Consider the following 25515-nt stretch of genomic DNA (forward strand, 5'->3'; position numbering starts at 1 on the left):
TTTTAAATTTAAAAAAAAATTATATATATATATATATTATTAATTTATTATCACATTAAAATTATTAATTTAAATTTATTTTAAATTTTAAAAAATAAAATTAACAAATTATATTAATTAATTTAATGAATTATTTTATTAAAATAATTATTTATTAAATTATTTTATTAAATTAATTATTTTAACACGTTATTTTATTAAAATATATATAAATTCATTTTAAAATTTAAAAAAATAAAATTAATAAATTATATTTATTAATTTAACAAATTAATTTTATTAATATATAAATTTATTTTAAATTTTAAAAAATAAAATTAACAATAATAATAATTAATTTAATTATATTTTATTTTTTAAATAAATAAATTAAATTAAATAATTTTAAATTATATTTTATACTTGATCAATTATATTCATGATTATAATTATCTGATAATTACATAATCAAAACTAAAAGTATACATAATAATTTGAATTTAAACACACCTAAGTGTTTCAGAATATATAATTTAACTAGTTAACTCATGACTAAGTCAACCAAAATCCCAAATTTGTCTATTTGGAATATTATAGTTTGCACCAATAAACTAACGACTCAAACTATATGACAAATAGAATATATACTAGTTGGTTAACCAATACTCAAGCCAAATTTCCAATAAACAAAATACTTATAAATGGATTGCCCAATCGATTCAGAACCAATCTATTGAAAGATGTTACGTATAATAAATCGATGTTATAGCGACTAATTTAATTGGAACCAAATAAGAAAAGAACGACGACAGAATTCAAAAAAGATATTATAGAGTGATCAACTAATGATTAACCAACAGTCAAATATTTGTCACTCAACATACTGATAGAAAAAGTTTAATTCCTAGAAAGCAACTAAAAACCCTAAAGAAATATTTTTATAAAATCCTAATGATCAAATAGTAATTTATTATAAAGTGTACATGAAAAACTATATCTTTAAAAGTTGTTCATTTTCATCTTTATATTTTTATAATTTTCTTATTCCATTTCTAAAATTTTGTCTTCTTGTGTCAACAGACATTACATACATGGCATTAAATGTTATTATCGAAAGATCGAGTATGAAAATTGAAAACATATCATAAATTATACTGTAAGAGGAAAAAAAATGTTAAAATGAGCATAACTCATTGTCAGCTTAAATAATTAAAAACAAGTGGTTCAATAGAGAAAGGAAAATAAGAACCATATGTCGAGGGAGTCTGTACCATATTGCCATCTCTAATACAAAACTTAATGTTTCAATTGATTGAGCATTGCACTCATGCCATTGCATTGCTTTTGCCACTGTAGTGGAGTGGCAAGCGGGAGTAACGTCACAGAAGGTGATGCCACAAGGCTTCCTTAATAGAGCAGATAATGCCGCATTCTTAAGGCAGATGCCAAAGAGAAAACGTCAAGGGAAAAAAAAAGAAGGAATATGTGCTTACCTTTTCATCGAATGAGAATGAATACCTGCCCCATCGCCCGTGATGCTTCTTCTTCCCACAATTAACAAACAGTAAATGGCAGCTATTATATTGGGCAATTGAAAAACTAAACCTGCTAAAAGTGATAAATTCATATAGCAAATATCGGAGAGAACATAGAAAGGCTCCGTTTTGTAACAAAAGAAAACGGAGGGGAAAAATAATGAAAGAACAGAGGGCAGAGTAAAAAGCAAAAAGTAAAAAAGTAAAATAAAAAGGGAGAGAAAACTGGACCTTTTTACAGTAAGTTGTGAATATTTATAACACTTGCGTGCAAAGCATCTACACTATGTCGCTGATTTAGTGATCCCTTTTCTAGTTTTATTTGAATAAGAATTCTCCACAGGAGCAGGCTTCGACGATGCACCAGGTTTCTTTGAGGATATAAGAGCTGAAGACAGCAGAGCTTCAACATCTGCCCTCTGTCGCTTCCTCCGCGTAATCAAATCTTTAGGTTCTTGTACAACACAAGATTTACTATCTGCTATCTTACTGCTACCTGGACTCGATCCATCTGAAGCTGGGCAAATTGAACTTTGACTAGAAGTATTACACCTGGGATTTTCAGAAAATCTCCGAGAAGTTTTTGCCTTTTTTATCGGTGAACCTGGATCTGCTATCTTATGTCTACCCTGCCCCTGACTCGATTCATTTGAAGCCAGGGAAACTGCACCTGGACTTGAAGTATTACACCTAGGAGTTTTGGAAAATCTCCGGGCTGTTTTTGCCTCTTTCATCTGAGAACCAGGATCTGCTATCTTGGTGCTACTCTGACCCTGACTCGATTCATTTGAAACCAAGGAAACTGAATTTTGACTTGAAGTATTACACCTTGGGATTTCAGAAACTCTCCGAGCAGTTTTTGCCTTTTCTACCAGAGAACCAATATTAGAATTCTGTTCCAAATGTATAGATTTATCTTCAAGTATAGAACAACTTGAATGTTTTCTTACTCTATTTTCAGAATCAGCTGAATCTTCACATTGCTTCACAGGCTTTCTTTCACTCCTAGAAGCTTCTCTGGAAACAATATTCTTGGGGTATTCTGCTTGCACCGGTGAAAGTAAAGAACTACTTCCCAACTTGTGTGTGCCAGTGGAATTTGATGAACTGCTATGGAAGGTGCCCCTGCTTGGGTCATTGTTCGTGCTAATGCTGTGCTTTAATTTGCCACCAGTTTTAGTACAGAACCCCACAAATTTGTTTCCACGCTCTGCATTTTTCACTCTTTCAGTGTTATTATGGTGACTGGAATCCAAATCCAACTTAGAAGGGTTACTTTTGCGAGATGAAGAGACAGCCTTTGTAAAGATTGAGTTATATGGCCTGGTAACTGAAATGAACAAATTCCTTTCTTTGGAGTTCTCAATCAAAGCAGCCCAGTTGACATTTGTTTGCAATGTCCTGGCATTGCCAACTACCCACAAGGAGAATTTGGCTCTTGTTAAAGCAACATTCATGCGCCTGACATCTGCAACAAATCCAATACCGTTGGAACTAGATTTTGGTGTTTCAGCACTAGAACCAGAAGCCCTAACAGTTGAGAGTACCAAGATATCCACTTCACGCCCTTGAAAACCATCAACAGTGTTGAATTCCATGTCAGATATTTGTTCTGGTCCAAACACAGAGGAAAACCGTGAACGTAATAGTGAAAGTTGACTCCGATAAGGTGTTACAACCCCAATTCTTCGAGAGGTAAATTCAAATGGGTATCTAAGAGAGTAATAACCAGAATAATGATAAGTATTGCACAGTAGCAGCACAATTTCATGGATCTTCCCAAGCAGAAAAGTCATGCTTACCTCTTATTTAAGAACTTCAATATATCAACAGCTGCCTCTGCCTCTGCCTCATTAAATAGGGATACAGAACTAGCATTGTTACCATGATGCTCATGACCATCAGCAATATCAAAGAACATGTACGGGCTAAGATAATTGTTCTCATGGAACAAAGCTGACCTATCTGCCACCTTAGCACCATTCAGTAACTTGCTTTCATAAAAGTGCATCGAAGGAAATCTGCATATCTCAGGATGCATTCGATGCTACATAGAAATGGAAATATAACATTAAGTAAATTGAACATCTATGACCACTGAAAGTGGTAGTTAAACTATTTTCTTATGTAAAAGGTATCAAATTGGATCTTCAACTTTCTTACTGGTAGCACCAAATTCAACAAGGATGTTTACTTTATTAAATAATATATATTCTTAATCATCTCACATCTAGTGGTGGATATCTATGTAAAAAAATGACACCAATCAACTAAATCAAAAAAGGAAACCTGTGCTACACAAAATAACTCCATAACATGCATATCATTACAAAGTCAAATACAAGTTATCATTCATTTAAAAGTCTCAACTACAATTTTAAGTTGAATTAAAGAAATGGTATGCCTTCATGTAAAACATAAAGCATGGAACCTCCAGTACTTGGTATCCACATAGTATAGACATCTTGCATCAGAGAACGATAGATATATCTTATAGGTATAGAATGATAGTACCCATAATTTTAAGAATACATTTAACTTATGCAAACCATAACAAATATGTATATTAATCGAGGAAGAGGAAGAGGAAGAGGAAGACCAAAGAAGGCTTGATTAACAACAATAAAATAAGATAAAATTCATTTAAATATAGATGAGGACATAATAAGGAATCGAGCCCAATAGTGAAAGAACATCTATAAAGCCGATCCCACTTAGTAGTATAAAGACTTAGTTGTTGTATTAACTTATACAAACACATGACAGGTATATGGCTAAAAAATTGTCTCAGGATCCTGAACACTTCTAGTTCACTTGATGAGCTATGATAAATATTAATGACATCAATTTTTTTACTCAATTCTCTTTCTATATGCTATAGTCTCATCAAAGTGTCAATCCTATGCCCTTATGTTTTTGCATTACTACTAGATGAACAAACCAATCATATTAATAAATAAACCTCAAGTCTATTTTTCAATTATAGATGATATTGTTTTAATTGGTAATCATGTAAATAGATCAAACTCAAATCTTTAATTGTGGGCAAATAAAACCCTTGAGAAAGTAAGAAAAATGAATGTATGAAATGAAATTTGAGTAATAACAAACAACAATGGAATAGTTAAGATAGATATAAGAGTTTTAAATATATTGGATATATTGTACAACAAGGAGATATTGCTGGAAATATTATTATGAGAACAAATAATAGAGAGTCGAAATGGAGAGAAGCTTCTTCAAATCTTTTGTGATTGCTGTGTGCCCATTAGGCCGGAAAAAAAATTCAGCTAGAAGATATTGATGAAGACATTATTACTACTATAAATAATAGGCAGTCAAAATGGAGAGAAGCTTCTTCAAAACTTTTGTAATTATTGTGTGCCCATTAGGCTGAAAAGAATTATAAGAATGTGGCGAAAAAACTAATATAACAAAGATGAAAATGTAAAGATGGATATAAAGTTACTAGAAAAATAAAATAAACACTTGTACCTCGAATAGATGGCATAGACTCCTAGGCCATGTTGAAAGATAATAAATAAATTTCATTGATTGAAAAATTGACTCTACTAGAGTGGAAGGTGCAATATAGAAAGAGATCAAAGAAAATGTTAGTCAATATAATTAAAAAATAATAATTTACTCAACATTGGTTAACAAATGGTCTTCATGTTAAAAATTATATTTCCTTTCAGTTTAAGACTTTGGTGAAGATCTAAACTATGATCTCATGAGATCCAATGAAAAAAAATAAAGTAACAATTTGGGGAATGAAAACAGAATTTCCTTTTGGTCCTGCCTGAACCCTAACTCCCTTTTTTGAACCCATATATAAAGAACTCAAAAAAAATATTAGAAAAGTGAAAAAGAATTATTTTCTACCTCTAAAAGTAAAAGTTTCAAAGCCATGGGCTATCAAAAATTTTCAGTTCTAAAACTAATGATTGAACTTGAAAAAGTAAACCCAATGTATTTATTTGAAATCGAGAAGGTGAAATAATATGAACCAAATGAAAATGCAAAAGATAATAATAAGATTGATGATGGTAAACAACAAATAGTTAAGTCAAAATCAGATTGATGATGATCATGATGATTAACATAGTCCTTGAAATTACATTCTTTCACAAATGCACACAAAGATTAAGATCTCAAAAATCTCTTATCAAAACATACAACACTTTGGCGTCATCTATATTAATCAATGAATGAAACTTAGAATAAAATAAGGCAACATAAAGATTTCCAAAATTGTGTTTCTTTTAGTTTCCTTTAGCAAAAAAAAAAAAAAAAGGAAAGAAAGTAAAGGACTGAAAAATATCTTCTTCACTTTTCATCTATAGTTTTTGTTTAAATTGGGCAGAAATCTCACTATCACGTGCAGTAGAGCTTAAATTTGACTTTAAAAAATTCAAAATTATTTTCTTTAAATTTTTTATTTTTAATATGTTTTAACCAATAAAATTGTGAAATTTATATTTTCCTCTCATCTAAAAACATTTTGCGATTGTTTTCCAATGAAGTTTTTTTTCTCTAGCCGCTTTTCCATAGTTGTTTCTTTCCATCTTGAAGCTATGTGGAATTTCATCAACCTATAGCTTAATTACCTGTTCATTAAGCATTATCACTGGGTGACCAGCTCTTTGCAGCCGCTCAAACATACTGCACTCGTACAGAAATTTGCTGGCTACATCAGAAAATACAGTAGCAGGAAGCTGCTTGGGATCACCCACCTTCAAAAAAAGCCCACTAACTAAGTTACAAGTCTGATTGATACTCTATTAAAGTGAGAATTATATAGCGATAACTATGCAGAACATGATTAAGATAGTTACCATTATACACTTGGTTCCTTTGGACTTGAGTAGCTGAAGAGGAATTAATGTTGCAGGTTCAAGAGCCTGTAGTAAAATTCAATAAGTTTTCACAGAATATTGTTCAGCCATGCGATAATTGAAGAAAATTAATAATAATGCTCAAACACTATAAACATACTTGAGCTGCCTCGTCAATAATAACAGCATCGAACAAGTGGTGTTCCGAGTGAACTCCAAATCTATTGTTAGAAGCAGATTCAGAGCACACACCATATATATCACCACCACATCCACTAAGGGTTGTTACCACAATTTCTGCTTCCTTAAGGATAGATTTTCGAATTTTCTGCTTGAGGGACCAACTCTCTTCAGAAACTTTCTTTTCTCGAGCATGAGCAGCAGCGAGATCTGCACAGATTGCTTTCTTCTGCCCATACAACATATTGAGCTTGGCACCAATTGCAGCGTCAGAAATCTCTAATGAATCATTTTTTTTAAAAGATTTATCAACATTCAAATCATTGGTGTTCAATTCATTTTCTTCGATTTTAGCACGTTTAGATTCATAGTATCGGATGTTGTCTACAACTTTTTCCAGTTTTGCACGAAGTGAACTCGAAGCTTCTGCAATATTATCATTTTTGCCCCCAGTTTGGTTGTTGATTTCTTCTGCAAGTCGTCGTTCAACAAGTGTATCAATGAAGAAGGGTAGAGAACTAGGGTGAACTGTTTTTGAATTTCCAACACGCACTAGATATGGTTTATAGGCCTTCCCATCATTTCCATAAAGTCCCTTACTGATTCTTGATACCAATTCATCGACTGCAGCATTTGATTGGGCACAGACAAGTATTCTCCCCCTTGGAGATCGTTCAGTTGGTCCAGAGGAATCATTTTCCACGTTATTAATTAATTGTTTAGCAAAGGCAGCATCCTGCCAAGCTCTTGCAACTGCAGCAGAGTGACTGATAGGTGTTTTTTTCTGGTGAGATTCATTACTAGTTGACACTGAATGCATGTTTGATATTCTGGAGCAATAGTTCTTAGAAACTCTAGGTAAAGCAAGCCACGCACTCACTATGGCAACAATGGTTTTAGTTTTGCCAGTTCCTGCAGCATAAAATAAGCTTAAGATTGTGCTATGAGAAACTTTATCAACATCATCAGATGTGAAATTTACAAACCTGGAGGACCCTGAATGAGAGAAAATTCAAAGTTTTCCTTGGACTCAGATGATCCAATGGCAAAGCTTATAGCTTGAAGTTGACTATCATTATATGATGATATCAAGATGTTCTGCAAGGAGTGAGAAAGCTTTTCCAAAAACTTTTTAGATCCAGAATATCCAGCAGCATGATTCAATGGATTTAAAATGATTGGAAGAACAGGGATGTCATTAAGCGAGGACAGGGCTTGAAATTCTCGAAGTTGAGGAGTGATACTCATAAGCCTACTTAAAAACCATTTACTTCGTTCAATGAGTAGTCTTCTCCCTTTGTTGAATCTTGAAGAACTATTTGGAAGATATAGCCTGATTACAAGAACTATTGAATGACTTTTGTCATTTTTTTCGCGCCTCTCCACCTAAGAAAACAACATATGATAACACTGTAAGACACTCAATTAGTTTTCAGTAAAAGATCAAATCATAACAATACCTTTCCAAGTACATGCACATTCTGAGCATAATTTTGCAAAGGTTCCTTTGTAAGCAAAACCAAATCATTTTCTGTGTACATTCTTGATGCAACACTTTGAGTTGAATCAAGACAGCCACGAATGAGATGAAAATCATCCACCCTTTCAACTGAAACTATACTTAAGTTGTTACAGCACATATCTTCCATAGAAGTCTCTAAGTGTGTATTATGTAATTGGGCTTTGAACTCTTCCAATACCAATGGCCGGAAAATCTGCACATAATGGCTTGATGACTCAAAACATAAAGGAACCTTTTTTAGTCTAGTTGAAGATTTTCCATCATCAATGCCAGCAGTTAAACCCACAAGGGAAAAATAGTCTAACTCTAAGATGGGTCGATACCAGTCATCTAGTTTAGGAGGTTTAAGCCTTCTGATCCCAGATTCTTGTCTATTAAGAAAACTTAATTTGTTTTTAGTTGGCAATTGAAGTTGTACAACTTGCCTTCTAGGTACAGGTATGCTTTGCTTTGTTGGAAACAATTTAGAATGTGTAGGTCCATTAAGTGCATGCTCTAGTATATCATCATCTTCACGTATCAACTCTTTGATAGCAGCAGCATCCTTTTCTTTTAATAAGGAAATTTTTTTAGCAGATGGCATTTTTGCTTGGCTAACTGGCTTGTCTTTCCTAATGGATGAAATGTCCTCACTTGTATTAGATGACTTAGTTAATTCTTTATCTGCTCCTAAGTTCTTTAAAGGAATCAAAGGTGTGCTTGCAGAGATAGATGACTCCAATGAAACCATATTACCACTAAAGACATCATTCACTGGTATATGAGAAGAGAGCTGAGTGTTAGTAGGAGATATTCTTGAAGAAAAATTCTGAAGATTGTCACTTGGCAAAGTAGTATCTATCTGCTTATGGTGATCTGATGAGTTCTCTATGCCAATAAAGCCAGGGGAAGTTGTTTCTTCTATTTCATCATCTGAAAGTACAATAACGTTTTCAATCTTAGCTGACTGAGGCAAGGTCACCCCAGCACTAACATGATCATCATATAAACAAGTCTTGGGAACAGTTTTCTTCTCACGGATAGGCTCGGAAAACAATAGCATTCCCCTTTGAACTTTATTTTTTGATGCTTCTTGAGTAAGTGATATCTTAAGTTGATGAACTCTCTCTTTAAGGTTATCAATCGGCACAGTGGCTGGAATGCAAGAACAAGCACATGATTAAAAATGAACCAAAAGCAAAGGGATACAAAACAAAAACCAACTGAAAAATCTAACCCTGTGACATAATTTCTTGAATGACATCGAGATTGCATGATATCCTAAAAGTCCGTGAATTTTTTAAGTGGTTGAGAATGGTAAGTGTGCACTGCTTCCAATGCCTACTAACAACAATAAGAGACGATCTCCCCCATTCCACCAAATCAGACAGCCACTTCGGATCAAGGATATCATACGTTAGGCATGCTAGATTGGCAGACGACTCAGGTGAAGAGAAACTGAGGCTTTCAAAAACAGCAGGCAGTGCCTCGAGCAACCGTACACTTGTCATCTGCAATAACATGAAATATGAAAATTATAGAATGAATAAAAATATCCTCAATGAACCAAGGGAGTAAAAAACAGTGAATTAAAACCAGGTTTATTCAGTATTCATCTGGAACTATACAATTTCAATATCATGTCATGAGGATACTGAGGCATGCTAAGGCATACTTGAAAACATGTTCTATGATCTATTCAAATGAGTTTAAATTCTATAATTCCCTTCCACTTAGCTCATCTACAAATATAAAGTCTACTACAAGTTAATTTAATTAAGATTTTAGAGAAATAAGCTCCAAAAATATAATAAGCATTTAAACTAATGATTATACCTTCTTAATATCAAAATAAGCATTCATGCATCAAATGGGGAAACTAGTTCTTGTGGTGTCCTATAGAGATCAATTGCATAATTTTCAAAAACCATGTTAAATAATACTCCCAAAACAAATGGTATTGGGATCGATTTCTCTAAATATATAAATATATATAGGTTAAATACTGGAGATTGGACATGCACAGACAATTCAAACCAAAACAGTTATAGGTACATCTTGATTTCTCTAACTCTGACCTCTTTTCTACTGCTAGTGTTCTGATTCATACATCTCTTCCCCTCCCCTCTCTTTTTAGTGTTTCATTTCCTTCCTTATGATCAATAGATCAAAGGAATCAGAATAAAATAATCTTAATATCCGAAGCGGTATCATCCACCAGTGCTTCTCTTACCCTCCATTATCATTATTGTTTCATCTCTTCTCATGGTTGACAAACATAATTAAAGGATGAGTCATAGGAGAAGAGAATCTTTTTGTGTTGGTCAATTCTGGATGGTACTCGTGGAGGCAGGCAGTCCTAATCAATACCATAAAAATTGTGTTGGCATAAGAAGGATGGTGACATTTATTTGTGTAGTCATAGTAGGTACCTGTTTGCATCCAAAAACAATACAGTTTGTCCATGCCGACTGGTACCAATCGACACTTAGAACCATGAATGCAAAATCCAAAGCCATCAAAAGCAAACAGTATGTGTCATTGTCAAATCTAACTAACAAATAATTGAAAAGGTCAAACAAGTTAGGACTATGAAATGTAACAAGAAAATTGAAGAAAAGTACCTGACAAGATTTGGAATTAATTAGTTCCTTCCCATTCTTTAAGCATTTGACAATTGATGGCCATACAATTGCTGATAAAGAGCAACAAAATTTCTCCCAGGATTTCATGTCAACTGTGGTACCTGAGTTTCCATCTGATGTGTCTGGCAAATCTTCAAAGCATGGTTGATGCAAAAAACCCCCATGAAATACATGATTTGCAGATTTAAAATCCTCTTTAACTGATATTAGATTGGTAGTAACTACTTCCTTTAAAAGTTTGCGGATGATGAAAAAGAGGTGATGAAGATTATGAAAGTTTTCAACAAGTGAATCAGTCAAGGCCTGTGATAAGTATACACATTGTTTGTATAAATTGAAAGATTTTTGAATTTTTGAGGGTAAAAAAGGTACTAAAAGCACAAATTTAAGTTGCCAATCATAATAAAAAGCACCATCCTCATCGTGATAAATAGTATAATAGTCAATATAATTTCAAATGTTTAATCATGTTCAATTACATTGACCAGTTGTGTTGATCTCCCTCAACCCTTAACAACTAGTTGATTCAACAAGTGTATCTATGTTTATCAATCATTTTTGAATGTCGATACCATCTTAACTTATTTTGCATAATTGCATCCTCTCCTGCAGCTACCAAAGAAAATAAATACTATAAAATAAAATATGTGACTAAAGAAGTTCAAACCCTGAAATTAACTCAAATTATCAAATGGTGTATATCGAATTAGTCTTGAAATGCAACAGATTCATACAATCAAAGATAGCATTACTTCAAAACAAAATTGGGAAAAACTGCTTGTTGATCATCATGCAACGAAAAGCCATGGGTTGCAACTATTTGTAGATGATGTATCTTCGTCAGGATCATTAGTTTGATTTCTACAAACACTTCAGGTAAACTAAGATGACATCTGGAAGTTTGAAGAGAGCCCACACACATGTTGATTATCAATTGAAATTACAAGCAAATCAAACAGAACAGCTAGTGGTGTTTCAGAAATTAATTGTTACTAAAGGAATTAATACCAAAGTTCAAATAAACAAATGAATCATACAAGTATATGTGAACAAGAATACCACTCAAACATAACTAAACATTTGGCAGAACTAGTTAGTCAAAAACAAACATTTGGCTACCCATTTCAGTTGGTCATAATAGAATGGCCTAGGAACTGCACCAAGAAACACTTTGTTTCCAATCACACAATACAATGGAGATTAGCACCATTTTTAAAATCATTAGAAGAGACCATGATTTAACATATTGTACTACATGATTGGCAATATCAGTATCAGTATAAAAATTTTAAAAATCTAAATATCGAATATTAAATTAGTGGGATCAATGGGATTGATCGGATTGGAATCCATAAAAAAATCAAAAAAAAAATGCAAGGAAATAATACAATAAAAAAAGACAGTTCAGGGTACAAAGCTCCCGCCAATGCGGGGTCCCGGGAAAGGGTCTAGCAACCTTATCCTACTTTGCAAGATTATTTCCGAGACTCGAACCCGTGACCTCTAGATCACACGGAATAATACAATAAAAGATATATAAAAATCTAAAATTCACACATTTATATTTTATTAAATACAAATACTATAAATTACAAAAGTGTAATTCTGTTTTGAGTCTAATAAAATCTACATTTTCAATTTAATTCTAATTTAATCATTTCTGATCAACGCTTTTAATCAATTTACTTAATTTTGGTAAACTTAATCAATTCTAACTTAATTTAAACAAATTCCTGTTATTTTAATCAAATTTAATTAATTTTACTTCTATTTAATTAAATTAATTTTAAAATTAAGTTAAAATAAATTTTAAATAATTTAAACTATAGTAGTTATTTAAATTAATTTAATTGTAATTAGATTAATTAATGTAAATAATTAATTAGATTAATTAATTGAATTGTGATTATATTAATTAATTTCAACTAATTTTAATAATTTAAGTTAAATGTATTTATTCTAATAAAATCTAATTATTGCAATTAAATATTTAAAGCAAACCTAATTATTGTAGAAGATGAAAGTCATAGAGATGAGAATATTAAGGTGGATGTACGAACAGAATGAACAGATAAAAAATGAGAATATTAGAGAGAAAATCGAGGTTGTGCCTATTAAAGAAAAACTCCGAAAGACGTGTTTAAGATGGTATGGACATGTATTTAGACGATCCATAATTGCTCCAGTTAGGTGATGTGAAATAATGACAAATACACATATTAACCAAGGAAAAGACCAAAGAATACTTAGTTTAACACCGATAAAATAAAATATAATTTATTTAAATATAGATAATGATATAGTAGGGGATAGAGCTCAATGACTTAGGAGGATTCATAGAGTCAACCCCTTCTAATGAAATAAGGCTTGGTCATTGTTGTTGTTGACTAATGCTTTATTTACTTTCAAGTGTATATGGAGGGAAAGTAATCACAGGCAAAAATAAATCACCATAGGAAAGGAAGAGAACGAAAAGGAAAAAATGGGAAGAAAAGGAGGAACATGAGAAGGAAAACAAAGAATGGAAGATAGGTCTCACTGCAACCACGGTCAACAATCTCAACTCATGGCCAAATAGGTCTTGCAACGATCTAGCCGTGAGCTGGCAAGCTCTACAACTAAGAACTGCGACCACCGAAGCCATGAACCACAAACAGGTCGCTTGCTTATTGAGGTGCAGTCGTGAATCGCAACCAAGTTGTTTGCTTGCAAACTCCACAACTGCGAATCACAGCTAGGTCGCAAGCTCACACCCACTATTTCATCGTTAATGTTGTTAATGATGGTTGTTGGTTACTCGAGTTCATCTAGGGAGTTGCTGCGAGAAGGATGAAAACTCCATTCTGCCCAATTTTGGATGGAAAAAAAATGAAAAAAATGATCCACGGATGGATTGATAATCTATCGGCATATTATTTTTTTATCCATTTTTTAGTCCACCCAAAATTGGGTGAAATGAAGTTTTAAGTAAACGATCAATTCTTTCCTTCATCTGCGCTCCATAATAAACAAGACATAAGAGCTCTAAACTATCTATTATGTGCATCGGGAGTTTATTGACTGGTATAATACAATCTTCAAAGGAAGAAACGAAAACATCCTATTAATGAGTGAATGCCACTTAACTTTCCTTACTGTTGGATATGAAAAATAAGACAATACAAATCTAGTAAAATTTCTATCAACTTATTGGTATAAATTTGCATGCTTTATTGTAAAGTAAGTCTTGAGAGATATTTCTCATTTCTTGATCCAAGTTAGCTGTGAAGTAGACCCAACTCTTGCAAGCAAAATGTCAATAATATGGATGTGGACTATCTATTATCTGAAAAATAGCAAGTCCACAATCGCCAAACAATAAAAAAACATAAAGAAACCAAATTCACCATCTGTTAACCTCTGAAGTTCTTAACAAGAAACCTGCATCATTTTATTTGATTGTGGTCATTCAGTCGATGTCAAGATAAAATCACAAAAAAAAAAAAACAAAGGAAACACAGTAGTATGACAACTGATTTCAAAGAGATTGATCAAAACATACTATACCAAGGTGAAGTTTTTTTCAATTGATAAATTGCAACTATAATACATAACAAATTGACAAAATGTTTTACAATTGGTGTGACAGTATCACTAATATTTTCAATGATTAGATACATATTAGACATTGAAATAACATTTTTGATGCATTACCATATCATTAACACATTGCAAGTTGATGTGACAATTTTATTTCTAATACATTAGAAAAGGAGTTTCATGCATAATTACTGTAATGTATTGTATATAATTGAAATGCCAGATTGTCAATTGAAAGTTGCACAAGGAGCACAAAAAACAAATTCTACTCATAAATATAGATGGGGCCTCTCAATTGAAGCAGGTCTCCAAGTATTATGCCAAAAAAGGACATGGCATTTCAAAGCATACCTGTTGCAACACAAATCTCAACCCGGAAAAGATAGCAGACATAGAAGTAGCACTAGAGCAAAGAAACTGAAGTCCTGAAGTCAAACCTCGAGTCCTTGAAACATGTTCCAATATAACCCTATCAACTTGTCTTATAGCCTAACCAAAAGAATGAAAATAATTTAAGGATATGCCTTCAAAAAATATATTATATTAAAATCATCATATATTTTGAAGATTAGATGGATCTAGAATGTAGATAGTAACAACATACAAGAATTATGCATTTCCATTTCTTCTTCCTTCTCAACTCTGCTAGCTTATTTTGGTGTCAAGTTAGGAGCTAGGTCAAGCAATATATTGCACCAAAATGGTCATCATCATCTAGTTTTATTTGTTCCAACCAAGGTTCAAAATCTTGAATCATATCGAATCGTGTCATGCTAGAATTTGGATCTTTGACTCAAACGATATTATTTTGGTGTCATGTCAACATTCCAAAATATGGTGTCAATAGCAAATTAGAGGTGGAAGGAGGAAGTGAATAAAGAAAAAGAATAAGAAAAGACAATTTGTGTCCATCTACAATGGTACAATTTTGACATTGGTTTTGCATGAACACAAGTTACAAAAAAATTAACAAATATTATTTCAATTCATTATGGCATGTGTTATAGCATGCCAAGTTTCGTCGAATATCGTATGAGATTTCAAACCATGGTCCCAACTATTTTAGGTCAGGCACATAGATATTATCCCCCATTAAACTTTAGGCAAAAGCAATTAAATTATTTTTTATTCAATCAACAAATTATTTCTTTGATCTTCCTCTATCATTACACCTCCCACTTATACCTTCAATTCTTGTAACTATAGAATCTAATAATCAGCTAAACATGTCTATACCATCTTAATCCATTTTGTCATATTTAACATGGAAATATAAAATTGTTCTTGGATATTGGTATTCTTCTATTTTATCCTTTCCAGAATTCCATATCTATCATACCATTTTTCTCTACTAAATTAATATTTCAATTTATTAAGTATGGTAGGTTGTACCAGTCTTAAAAGTTTTCTTTCAACAATCTCACAAAACAAACTATCATATCTTCATCATTATCTTCTTTTATTAAATAATAGACCAAGATGTCTCTTATAGAAATTTTATGTCGGCTCATCTTAATTACTTCATCAATTTTTTTATCATTGAAACCATATTACATTTATTCAGTTTTACATCATGGCATAAAGCCAGCATTCGTAGTGCTAAGTCATACATGGATATGTTGGTCAACACAGATTTACATGCACAAAGTTTGACGTAAAAGACTCCATTGCTGACTAGTGCTCCAATTCTTTATGTCCATTGTTTAGCAGCTAGCATGGATTCTTTTACAAGTCAAACTCTGTATATGTAAATCTGTGCTGACCAACATAGCATGCCAGCATAGAACTAGTATGATTCTCTCTCACCAATCCTAGAATGCATCTCTACCACAATGAATAAAAAGACTTCACGAAACTAAACTAAAATTGGAACACTTACGTCATCCGGATTTATAATTAAAAGTATCAAGCTCTCAGCCATTTTTGGCATCCAAGTCCACTGCTTATGAAGTTCATGTCGCTCTACTTGCAATACAAAATGGGCAGAAAACCTAATCAAGTGTCAGAGATCAGTTGGTGTTTATGATAGAGAATAGCAAGGAGATAAAGAAAATTATTGTTGACACACTCACACATCACATGAACATTGTATCATCAACTAATCAAACTGTTAAGAAATGTATGGAACTCTCATCAGAAGAACATTGCTATACCTCTTGAGTGTTTTTGTTAGAACCAATGTCCTAGATGAAGCCCTGACAGAGTTTCTACAATCCTTCCCATCACCACCATCATCTGTTCCAGTAGGAATTTCCCAACCAAAAGATGATGAAATTTCTCTCGCATTTACTGACAACCATTCTTCAATGGAGGATGATAATTCCATCGTAGAGGCAAACTCCAATAATGATATGTGAGACAAAGCCCAGAAAACAGCCTTGGAAAAGGATATAGGAAGCATAGAGGGTTCTATTTTAATTAGAACTTCGAACCATAACATTGGGATACAGGCCCATTCTGTACATTCAAAAGAGGTAAGTTTGTTTTGGGTGCTAAATTCACTCCAACAGTTATCATCCTTCTCTTCAACATCATGAGAAAATAGTTGTTCATCCTCATCAACAACTAAAACATGGCGGGTGCTTGATTGACAAGTTGAAGTTCTATTCTTCAGTTTCAAGGAAACCAAAGCAGAAGCATCAGAAACTATTATGGTATTGATTAGATCAAATGCAGGCTGACGCAAAGAGGAATGCAGAGATGAATCCATCAATGAGTTGACCAAAGAGGGACCCCTGCCAAACAAAAGATATGGTGGACTTGCGAATAGTGATCATACCAAAATTATGCAAAAAAGAAAAAAATGGTGAGATGAACATAAAAATGTATTCCTCAAAACAGAAAAGGAATTAAACAAACCAAACCAAAACAAACAAACATACAAATAAACCATGTATGATTGTGCATTCTATACAAAAACCATTAGGACATCAGTTCCAACATGAGCCATTATTAGTGACCCACAAAATGGGATCCAGTACTATGTGGAAAGCTTTGCAGTTTCAATTGATGAGTGGAAAAAAGTTGAATTTGAAGTTTGAATTGCAGGGGAAAATTCATGAATTTAAAGTCCTATGTAAAAATAAAAATATACGTGCAAAAAATTGAGAGAATAATTTAGATGGGAGGATATAAAGGAGATATTGATGAACATATTATTAATTGGATAAGAATGAATGCTTAAATTGAAAGTTGTGTGCCCCTCAGGCTAAAATCTAATTTTGCAAGACTATAGCATGACTATTCATGCTTTATGAATTAATCTTAGGTTGTCAGGAAGTAAAATGAATAAAAGTAAAGATGAGAATTCTAAGATGAGTGTGTGATTTATAAAATAAGATAACAGTGAAGCAAAAACTTTAGCATTGGATAGATTAAAAGAGAACTAGAAAATAAATATAGAAACAGAGTAGATGTTTTCATAGAATACAGAATCGTACAAATAGTACAAGGTCAAGGAAATGGCAAATTTGAAACAATTATCACAGAAAGAAACAATTACCAAAAGGCACAAATTTGCCAATTGCTTACCACATGTGAGCACATTCAGAAGGTGGGCATGGAGGATTCAGCATATAACCACGATGTACAATAAGAAGAGAAATCTGAATAAAGTAGAGAAATATACAACACAACTGAGTATAATAATAGAATCACTAAAATCAATACAATAAGGAACCAAAGTTGATCAAAGTCATGTGAATCTAGAGATCAGCCCACCTTACAAGAATTCTTTCTCATTAAATTGCTGAAGTTTCTACTCTGAGTTACTTGATGAAGAAGAAAATAAAGAAAATGCCTTCGTTGTTTTTCATACTCTCCATCTTGCAAAGATTCAAGAGACTGGAGTAAGAATTTAAACACAAATCAGATGGTTGAATTAGCTATAAAATGAAGAACAATTTAGAAATTGAACTAAAATATGAAAGGACTGTTGTCAATCAAAGTAAGAACATTAAATATTTACAAGTAGAAAGATGGCAATGAAAAACCTGTAGAAAAGGTAGAAAAAGATCAAATATTTCTTTATGACTTTTCTCATTGCGAGTGTGAAAGCATTGTCCCAATAGAGTGTTACGCATCATACTGGGAGACAGTGTTGTTCTCAACCACAACTTACATCCTAGAAATGAAAAACAATGAATCATAATCATGTCTCATTCTAGTTACGAACTTTTCTAACATTAAAAAATCAAGTAAAATACTGACCCAGCATTTCAAATAGTGTCCTAAGGCAAGCAACAGCAAATGAGAACTCAGCTGTGTCATCACTAACATGGTTGAGTACTATACTTAAGAAAATAGGATATTTCTCCAGTATCCCATCTTCAAGGGCTTCCGCCTCAAGAAAGCCAAGCCTACAAATAAAAGCAAAAATGGTTCCACATAAAGAGCATTCATGGAAATAAATTTATGAAGCATGTAACGTATAAGGGGCAAGCTTAATTTAGCATCCAATAAAAAAATCACATACAATGTTTTAAAGCCATTCCATACATTTATGCGCTCATGCTGCACTCTTGGCCTTAACATATCTGAGACTGATGGCAAAACATCTGCTTCAAGAAACCCAATATACTTCCGTAATAAAGTCTGGATAGGCTCTAGATCTGCTGCTCTCCTAAAAATGATATAGTAAAACACATTATAAGCATGATTCTGGTCCCAATCATGTAAAATTCTGAATGGAAAATTTATTGTTGCAAAAAAGAATTGGCAATGATGGCTAAGTATTTATAGTATCAAGCAGGAATGGTAATGGACAACAGCAGTGTGATGCATAACATTCAATACTAAGCACTAAATGACCATTTCTTATTAAAGAACAGACTGAGATTTCCTGTAAAAGAAGTTGCGAATCAGTATGGAAACATAATAATGAAACCATTTGAGCATACAACAAACTAATTTTTTTTTGGCTGAAATAGGTTGGAAAGAATTAAAACATGTTTGTGAAATAAATAAGACAAGATAAGGATTTAATAATATTTGCATACCAATCTTCCATATACTATAGCCATCATGAATACCAGAAGATGACTAGACAGTATATTTTTATGCTTCTGTCCGAATAACTGGATAAGAGCAAACCAGCAATCTAAATATGTATTTTTATAGATCATATAAAAATCTGTATGTTGTTAGCATATCCAGGCTCCTAATTATGTTTATGATTCTTTACATTTTGTTATTAACTATTCTTCATTGGCTTACAGGAAAATGTATAATTATCCTTTATCATTTATATTTTTGTGTCAATCGCATAGGGAAAAATATCAGCTGAAGAATTTCTGTTTCCAATAGTTAAGCCTAATAGTTTTGACATGAGATAATGACCCCATGAAGGAAGCAAATACACACTCATCCTAATATAGTCTTAAATCTCTGCGAACAGAGCCATCTATCAAGTTTATAGCATCTCAATAGAAAATTTTTGAATTGAATCCCAAACGATCAATATGGAAAATTACCTCAGCTTTCCCATGCATCCAGCCAAACGAAACCCAACTGCTCGAGCTCTCCCACTTTTAAGAAAGAGCAGAGCATAAATCCCCTGTTATATGTACACAATCATTTATCAGAGTAAGAGAAATTGAAAAGAAGAGATGAAAACAGGTCCCAAGTCCAGCTACAGCTAGTAAATAGAGATATGATGAAGTAGCAAACGAGAATTATAGAGACCACAAGAAAATTACTGGGTACTGTTGATTGCTTGAGAGAGTAACTTCATGAGACTCATCAACTGCCTCAATAAAAAATTGAAACTCATTAGCTAGTAATTGGTCATCCAACAATAGAGGAAACATTAGCACCTGCAAAATGAAAATATGGTAGGTTTTAAAATTTCATGATTAACAAAAAAAAATGTTAAGAAACATCATGGATCAAAATACAAAATAAAAACAAATACACACTCAAAGATGCATAAATCCATATAAAAGCAATTAATTATGTTTGTAGTCCAAAATAATAATCCTTGCTTGAGAAAACCTAATGCAAAGATAAAATTTGCACCACATTTCTCATTGCATCAAATTTAGGGCATACAAAGATAGAAAAGTAATAAATTATGCTTGATATTTAATTTATATTAAAGCTCAATGCAAACTCTTTTCTTTGGTTAACAATTGCAAACTTTGTTCTTAGATGAAACTCCACTAAAACTAAACAAGGACAAGAAAGGTATAAAGAACATTCCTGCTTCATGCAATAAATAAATCCACAAGCACCTATTGAGGATGGAGTGGCAAACAACATACTTCAAACATCACACCAACAATTTCTGTGCCCTGAGATTCTGGATTGTATTCCTTGCAGCGGATTTTTGCATTAATTTTTCTAAGATGCTCTGTTACCCTTTCTTCATCAAGGCATTGCAATACAGTCAGTAGAGGATCAACAGAATCTGTTTCGTATTCAACATTGTAATATTCTTGAGCATGATGATGTTGACATATACATTGGGTGCAGTGACCTAATTCTCGAGAAACTCGCTTCCACAAAATCTTGAGTGGTGAATCACAATTTGCATCTTTGAAATAATTATGGAATGTCTCCAAAAGAGGTACCATTAGGTCTGAGAAGTCACACCAGATATGCTTTTCCTCTGGTAAATTGACCAAAAAGTTGAAGGAATCTGAAAACCTGGAATTCAAGTCAAACATGGACAATTAGGAGATCTCATTAAAAATAAATAGTATATGCAACCCAAAAAGTTGCTAAAAGAAAATTAACTGGTACCCAATAAACTCACCCCAATGCAATCTACCCAAATTTCCTCAACCAAAGAACTTAGACATCTCAAACATGAATTAATTTAATGGCATTAATTACAGGTTTGAGTAAAGATTTAAAAGCACAATGGGAGTCTTCCATCAGTTCCTGCAGTTCATTTATGAGCCCAGGGCAAATTACTTTTTGCATACAACCACAAATGCTACATCTACATAACTGCAAAAGGATCACACATTAACCTAGGTGCAAACAGTTACAAACCCCTGCGACATATTGGACTAAAGTTGCAAGTGGTTTGGCATCTATAGATACCTATAACTAACTAAACAACCATTTTAAAATAGTTGTACTGCATGTCTTGTGATAAAAAAATGTCATTGGCTGGAAAAAGGCAAGGTATACCAACATTCACCACCCGGTCCTCTTGAATTTAATCCTCCTCATTGATGCCATCACTATGTATATGTTGCATTGTTTTAAAAGATGGCTGCCTAGGCAATTATGGTAAGGGATAGCTTTGCCTAATTGTTAGGCGACTCTTTTAAAAAATGGCTTCATCCACTGAAGTGGCCTAAGAATTTTTAGGGACAAAATAATTTTTTAATAAATTGTTGGTTCATTTAATATTAGAAAGTAACCCTAATTTTCCCTGTTAGCCCACCCAATACTTATTGTTTGGCGAAGCCTCCCATTCCATGTGATTTTTGCCTCTTCTTTTTCACCTATGTCAACGGCCTACACTAATTCTGAGTCATTTTCTGATCATCTTTTCTTCCTTGTCTTCTATATGTGTCCTCCCTCTTCTGATTTTTTTTTTCACATTTTCATCATTTAATCTCAGCAAACAGAGAATCTCTAATTTTGTTTTCCAAATTGTAAGGTTGTTTTATTTGGTCACAATGTGAAAGATAAAATGTTTCATAATTATTGTGGTTTTACTCTTTATTTATTAATTAGGACATTCATTTATAATTATAAACTTGTGTTGAACATAGTTTCTATATATCAATCAATATTAGTTAATTTTAATTTAATATAACTTTCTCTTCTAAGTATTATTTAACATTGATTGTCTGTCCCTGCCTAGATGCTAGGCAATAGACTGGTCCTATACAGCATAGAACTGCCTTTTAAACCTTACTCAGCATGTCAATACAACATCAAGACGATGTTATTTCGATCATGTACAAATACCCTAGCCTGAAACAATATTTTAAACCATGAGTCCAAAATCAACTAGTTGTAGAGCAAGGAAATAGGAGTTAGACCAAGTTTGCAAGAGTGACTATAAGTAATGTTTACATAAATGATGGAACCAATCAAGTGCAATAAAAAAAAAATCCTCTAACCAGATGCAAAATTAATTCCATTAAAGAAATCAATGAGATCTAGGATTCTCGAACATCTAAATGAATACTAGTCGGCATAGTTCATGCCTGCCCAATCCTGATTGTTAGAAACATCATAGTATCACAGCAAGCCAAGGGTAAAGCATTCATCTATCACCTAGGAAGAAATCACTAGACAAACTCAATCAATTCCAAGTTATGCCACAAAAATAAAATTGCACCAAGGTTGTCCCCTTTAATTGTAACTCTCATTTTTTCTCCTCTTTTCCTGCAAGTGTCTTTCCCTACACCCAAACCATAGACTCAAGTGTAAGTCGCTATCAATCAAAATTAACATTCAGACAATTGGCACATTAGGACAATCGGCTTATATCAAGCATAAATATCTCGTTCCACCTGTATCAAAACAATTTTTGATGGCATCGACCAAGATATGAAAATTCTATTTCCATGACTCATTCAATTTCATCTGTTGGTCACGAGGAGGAAATAAACTTTTGTAAAAGAGAGGAGAAGAGAAAAGGGAAACTACCAAATGGAGCACCAACAGAAGCAAAGAGATGTGATATTAAAATGGGAGAAACCATGCTTCTATGCTGCATACGTATGTTTATTTCAATTTTAATTATGTTAGTTCAAGTCTAACTCCTAGTGATTATCCGAGATATATTTACAAATATGTGCAAAATTTAGTTCCAATACCAAATGTATTGGAGCATCAAACCAAAACTTAAAAAATATAAGGTTGACATCACTAATACAGTTATTTTGGAACTATGAAGTAATTATTGATTGACATGTTTGTTATATTTTTGTGAACTTTAATCCAATTGGCTTTTTGATTGTTGTTGACTTATATTTTAAGGTAAACAAGTTAAGTGGAAAATAATTGAATGATTGTAATTCATGTGAGTTTATCTAAACATTCTTTGAAGCATGTCAAGTAATGGCATACTAAGATTGTATCATTCCAATTGAAGGCTAAAACTCTAGCATAAGCTACGATACATTTTAAAAAACCATCTATTCTCTTCTTGCCTAGCCCTAAATATAAAATAAATGTATGTTCATAATAGTTGCTCTCACCCCTTATCAACCCTCTAAAAGGAAAAAATTGTCATGTACTCGGAAAATCTGATAAACATACCCTTTTGTGCACTGGGGTCCTACTCACTTCTAGAATATACATCAGTTCCTTCTCCCTACACCTACAACAAGCATTACTCTTTCCAAGCATCTCACACTAAAGAGAGAAGGCTCCCACAACTTGCTTTGCCAAATTCACCACCATCCCCATCGTGACAAGATTAATTTCCCCATAAAACCATAATGACAAGATTATCATTGCCTCCAATACCACAAAACCCAAATCATGAGCCAAATCATTTATTTTTGAAACACCAAAGCAAGGTTCAAAATCTCAAGCCATGCCGAAGATTTAGTTGTTGACCAGAACGATACTATTTTGGTATCATGTCGATGTTTCAATGCATAGTGTCGTTAGTTGATTGGAGTTAAAGAATGAGATAAAGCATAGGAAGGTGACATTGTCTATACCAAGCATGGTTTTAAATCTTAAACCATGCCAGACAAAACAGTCAAAACATATACAACAGTCGAAACATATCATTCCAATAAATTATCAAAATTCAATTCCACTCAATACAGACAATCTCCTTCCTTTGCTTCATCTAATTCCTCCTTCAACCTCCAATTTATCACCGGCATTATGCATCGGAGCATCGGCACGAAATCGAACTGTATCTTTCCGATCAAACCAAAACTATGGCATGACTCAAGATTTTGAATCTTGGTACCAAGTGGTATCAAATTTCAATGATTTACCGAAACGATATATTTGGATCATTTCGTCTGGCACGGTACGAGATTTCAAACTATGCACCAAAGCATTTCCAAATTTATACTTGAGGGTGAGCATGCTTTCGAATAGGAGAGCAATCTTCATGTGCTTATCAGTTTTGTCTTTGGCACTCCAAGTAGACTTAATATATATTAATAATATTATTTTAATTAATTTTAATATAAGTTAGTCCACCATGGATCAATTATTAGAAATGATCCGAGTTTATACAAATTTATTTTTGTTATAATTGGTCCAAATAAATAATTTTGTCTGCCATGTTTATAAACATATAAGATTTGCAACAATAATTGGAATCAAGCAAATTTATTCAAAATAATTTATTCTAAGTCTCTAAAACGATATGGATTCTCTTCCGTCAATGGATCCAAGGAGATATGGTGATCTAGCATCTCTTAATCAATGCTAGTTATTCGTCACCGGTGATACTTGACCTTTGGTATTCATAACACATAAATATCATAGAGATCTGTTTCTACATACTTAATAGTGGAGAGTTCCAAATGATTGATGGGGCAGACTCTAGAACTGACAAATTTTGCAAATAAAGAATCCAAATATCTCAGGAACAATACAAGCATTTGAAAATTTTTTGTGAGCAAGGGAGAATCAGAAAAATAAAATTTTAAACTAAATCCAAGCAGCATTCTATGGGCCGTTTCACTTGTTTTCTGTCTAGCGACTATTGAGAGGCAAAAGGCTCGGTTTCAACTAGATAACTATATCCAAGCATCATTATATGAACCAAATTCACTTGTTTTCCGTTTAACAACTACTAGAGGCAAAAGGCTCGGTTTCAACTAGAACCAGGCGCTGAGATATTGCTCTCCTGAACATCCCATAAACTGAATTGACGCAAATGAACATACGAACTTATTCACCTAAACTATCATACTAAAAACTACTACCTGACTCGTCGGAGAAAATTCTCCATCAAGAAAGCCAAGCAAAAGGAGCGTGTAGTGAATCGAAATAAAAGACAAGCAGTGTGAAAGAGAAAGGAGGAATATCGAACCATTCCTCCTTCACTCGAAGGACACGCCGCTCGCTGGACGGCAAAGAATTATCCTCCTCTTCCTGGATCGCGTTCCACCGGTCCAAGAGCTCCCGTCGGATACAACCCTTCTTCGCCATGGCCAGAGGCGGCATTACCTCCTCGCAACCAAGTCGTCGCAGGGTTATCCGATATCGGACTAGGGTTTCGCCAGCCCTCCGTCGCCGTCTCCGTCTTGGGAGACAAGACGATGATGAACGGGTTTAGTTTATTTTAGATAAAATTAAGAGAAAACCTC

General features: G+C 33.2%; 1 protein-coding gene across 3 annotated transcripts; it reads right to left on the reverse strand.

The window, feature by feature from the left end:
* Positions 1 to 1634: 1634 nt before the first annotated feature.
* LOC141834905 (uncharacterized) lies at positions 1635 to 25445 on the reverse strand. 3 transcript variants are annotated; one of them, XM_074722297.1, is made up of 21 exons: positions 25239 to 25445; positions 20518 to 20902; positions 19954 to 20070; positions 19729 to 19811; positions 18732 to 18878; positions 18467 to 18615; positions 18250 to 18380; positions 17978 to 18100; positions 17789 to 17862; positions 16411 to 16992; positions 16137 to 16248; positions 14609 to 14746; positions 10658 to 10981; positions 9271 to 9544; positions 7993 to 9188; positions 7519 to 7918; positions 6513 to 7444; positions 6353 to 6418; positions 6125 to 6250; positions 3317 to 3561; positions 1635 to 3227 (listed from the first exon to the last, which is right to left on the reverse strand). In XM_074722297.1, exons 1-21 carry the CDS (start codon positions 25370 to 25372, stop codon positions 1799 to 1801), a joined length of 7167 nt encoding a protein of 2388 aa, XP_074578398.1. In that variant the 5' UTR covers positions 25373 to 25445; the 3' UTR covers positions 1635 to 1798. The 3 variants fall into 3 exon arrangements, with proteins under 3 accessions (XP_074578398.1, XP_074578399.1, XP_074578400.1); XM_074722298.1 differs by lacking the exon at positions 25239 to 25445 and having other exon boundaries at positions 20488 to 20566; XM_074722299.1 differs by lacking the exons at positions 19729 to 19811; positions 19954 to 20070; positions 20518 to 20902; positions 25239 to 25445 and having other exon boundaries at positions 18755 to 18831.
* Between the last annotated feature and the right edge of the window lie 70 nt (positions 25446 to 25515).

Source organism: Curcuma longa, chromosome 9, assembly GCF_044706935.1.
Source record: "Curcuma longa cultivar G26 ecotype Majalengka, Jawa Barat chromosome 9, ITB_CL_G26_1.1, whole genome shotgun sequence".
NCBI classification, from domain to species: domain Eukaryota; kingdom Viridiplantae; phylum Streptophyta; class Magnoliopsida; order Zingiberales; family Zingiberaceae; genus Curcuma; species Curcuma longa.

Coding starts and splice junctions, on each gene's coding strand:
- LOC141834905 (XM_074722297.1), bottom strand. CDS start 25,372: ATGCCGCCTCTGGCCATGGCGAAGAAGGGTTGTATCCGACGGGAGCTC. Junction 18,879..19,728: donor GGATGCATGGGAAAGCTGAG/GTAATTTTCCAT, acceptor TATCATTTTTAG/GAGAGCAGCAGATCTAGAGC. Junction 18,616..18,731: donor TGGAATGGCTTTAAAACATT/GTATGTGATTTT, acceptor TTTTATTTGTAG/GCTTGGCTTTCTTGAGGCGG.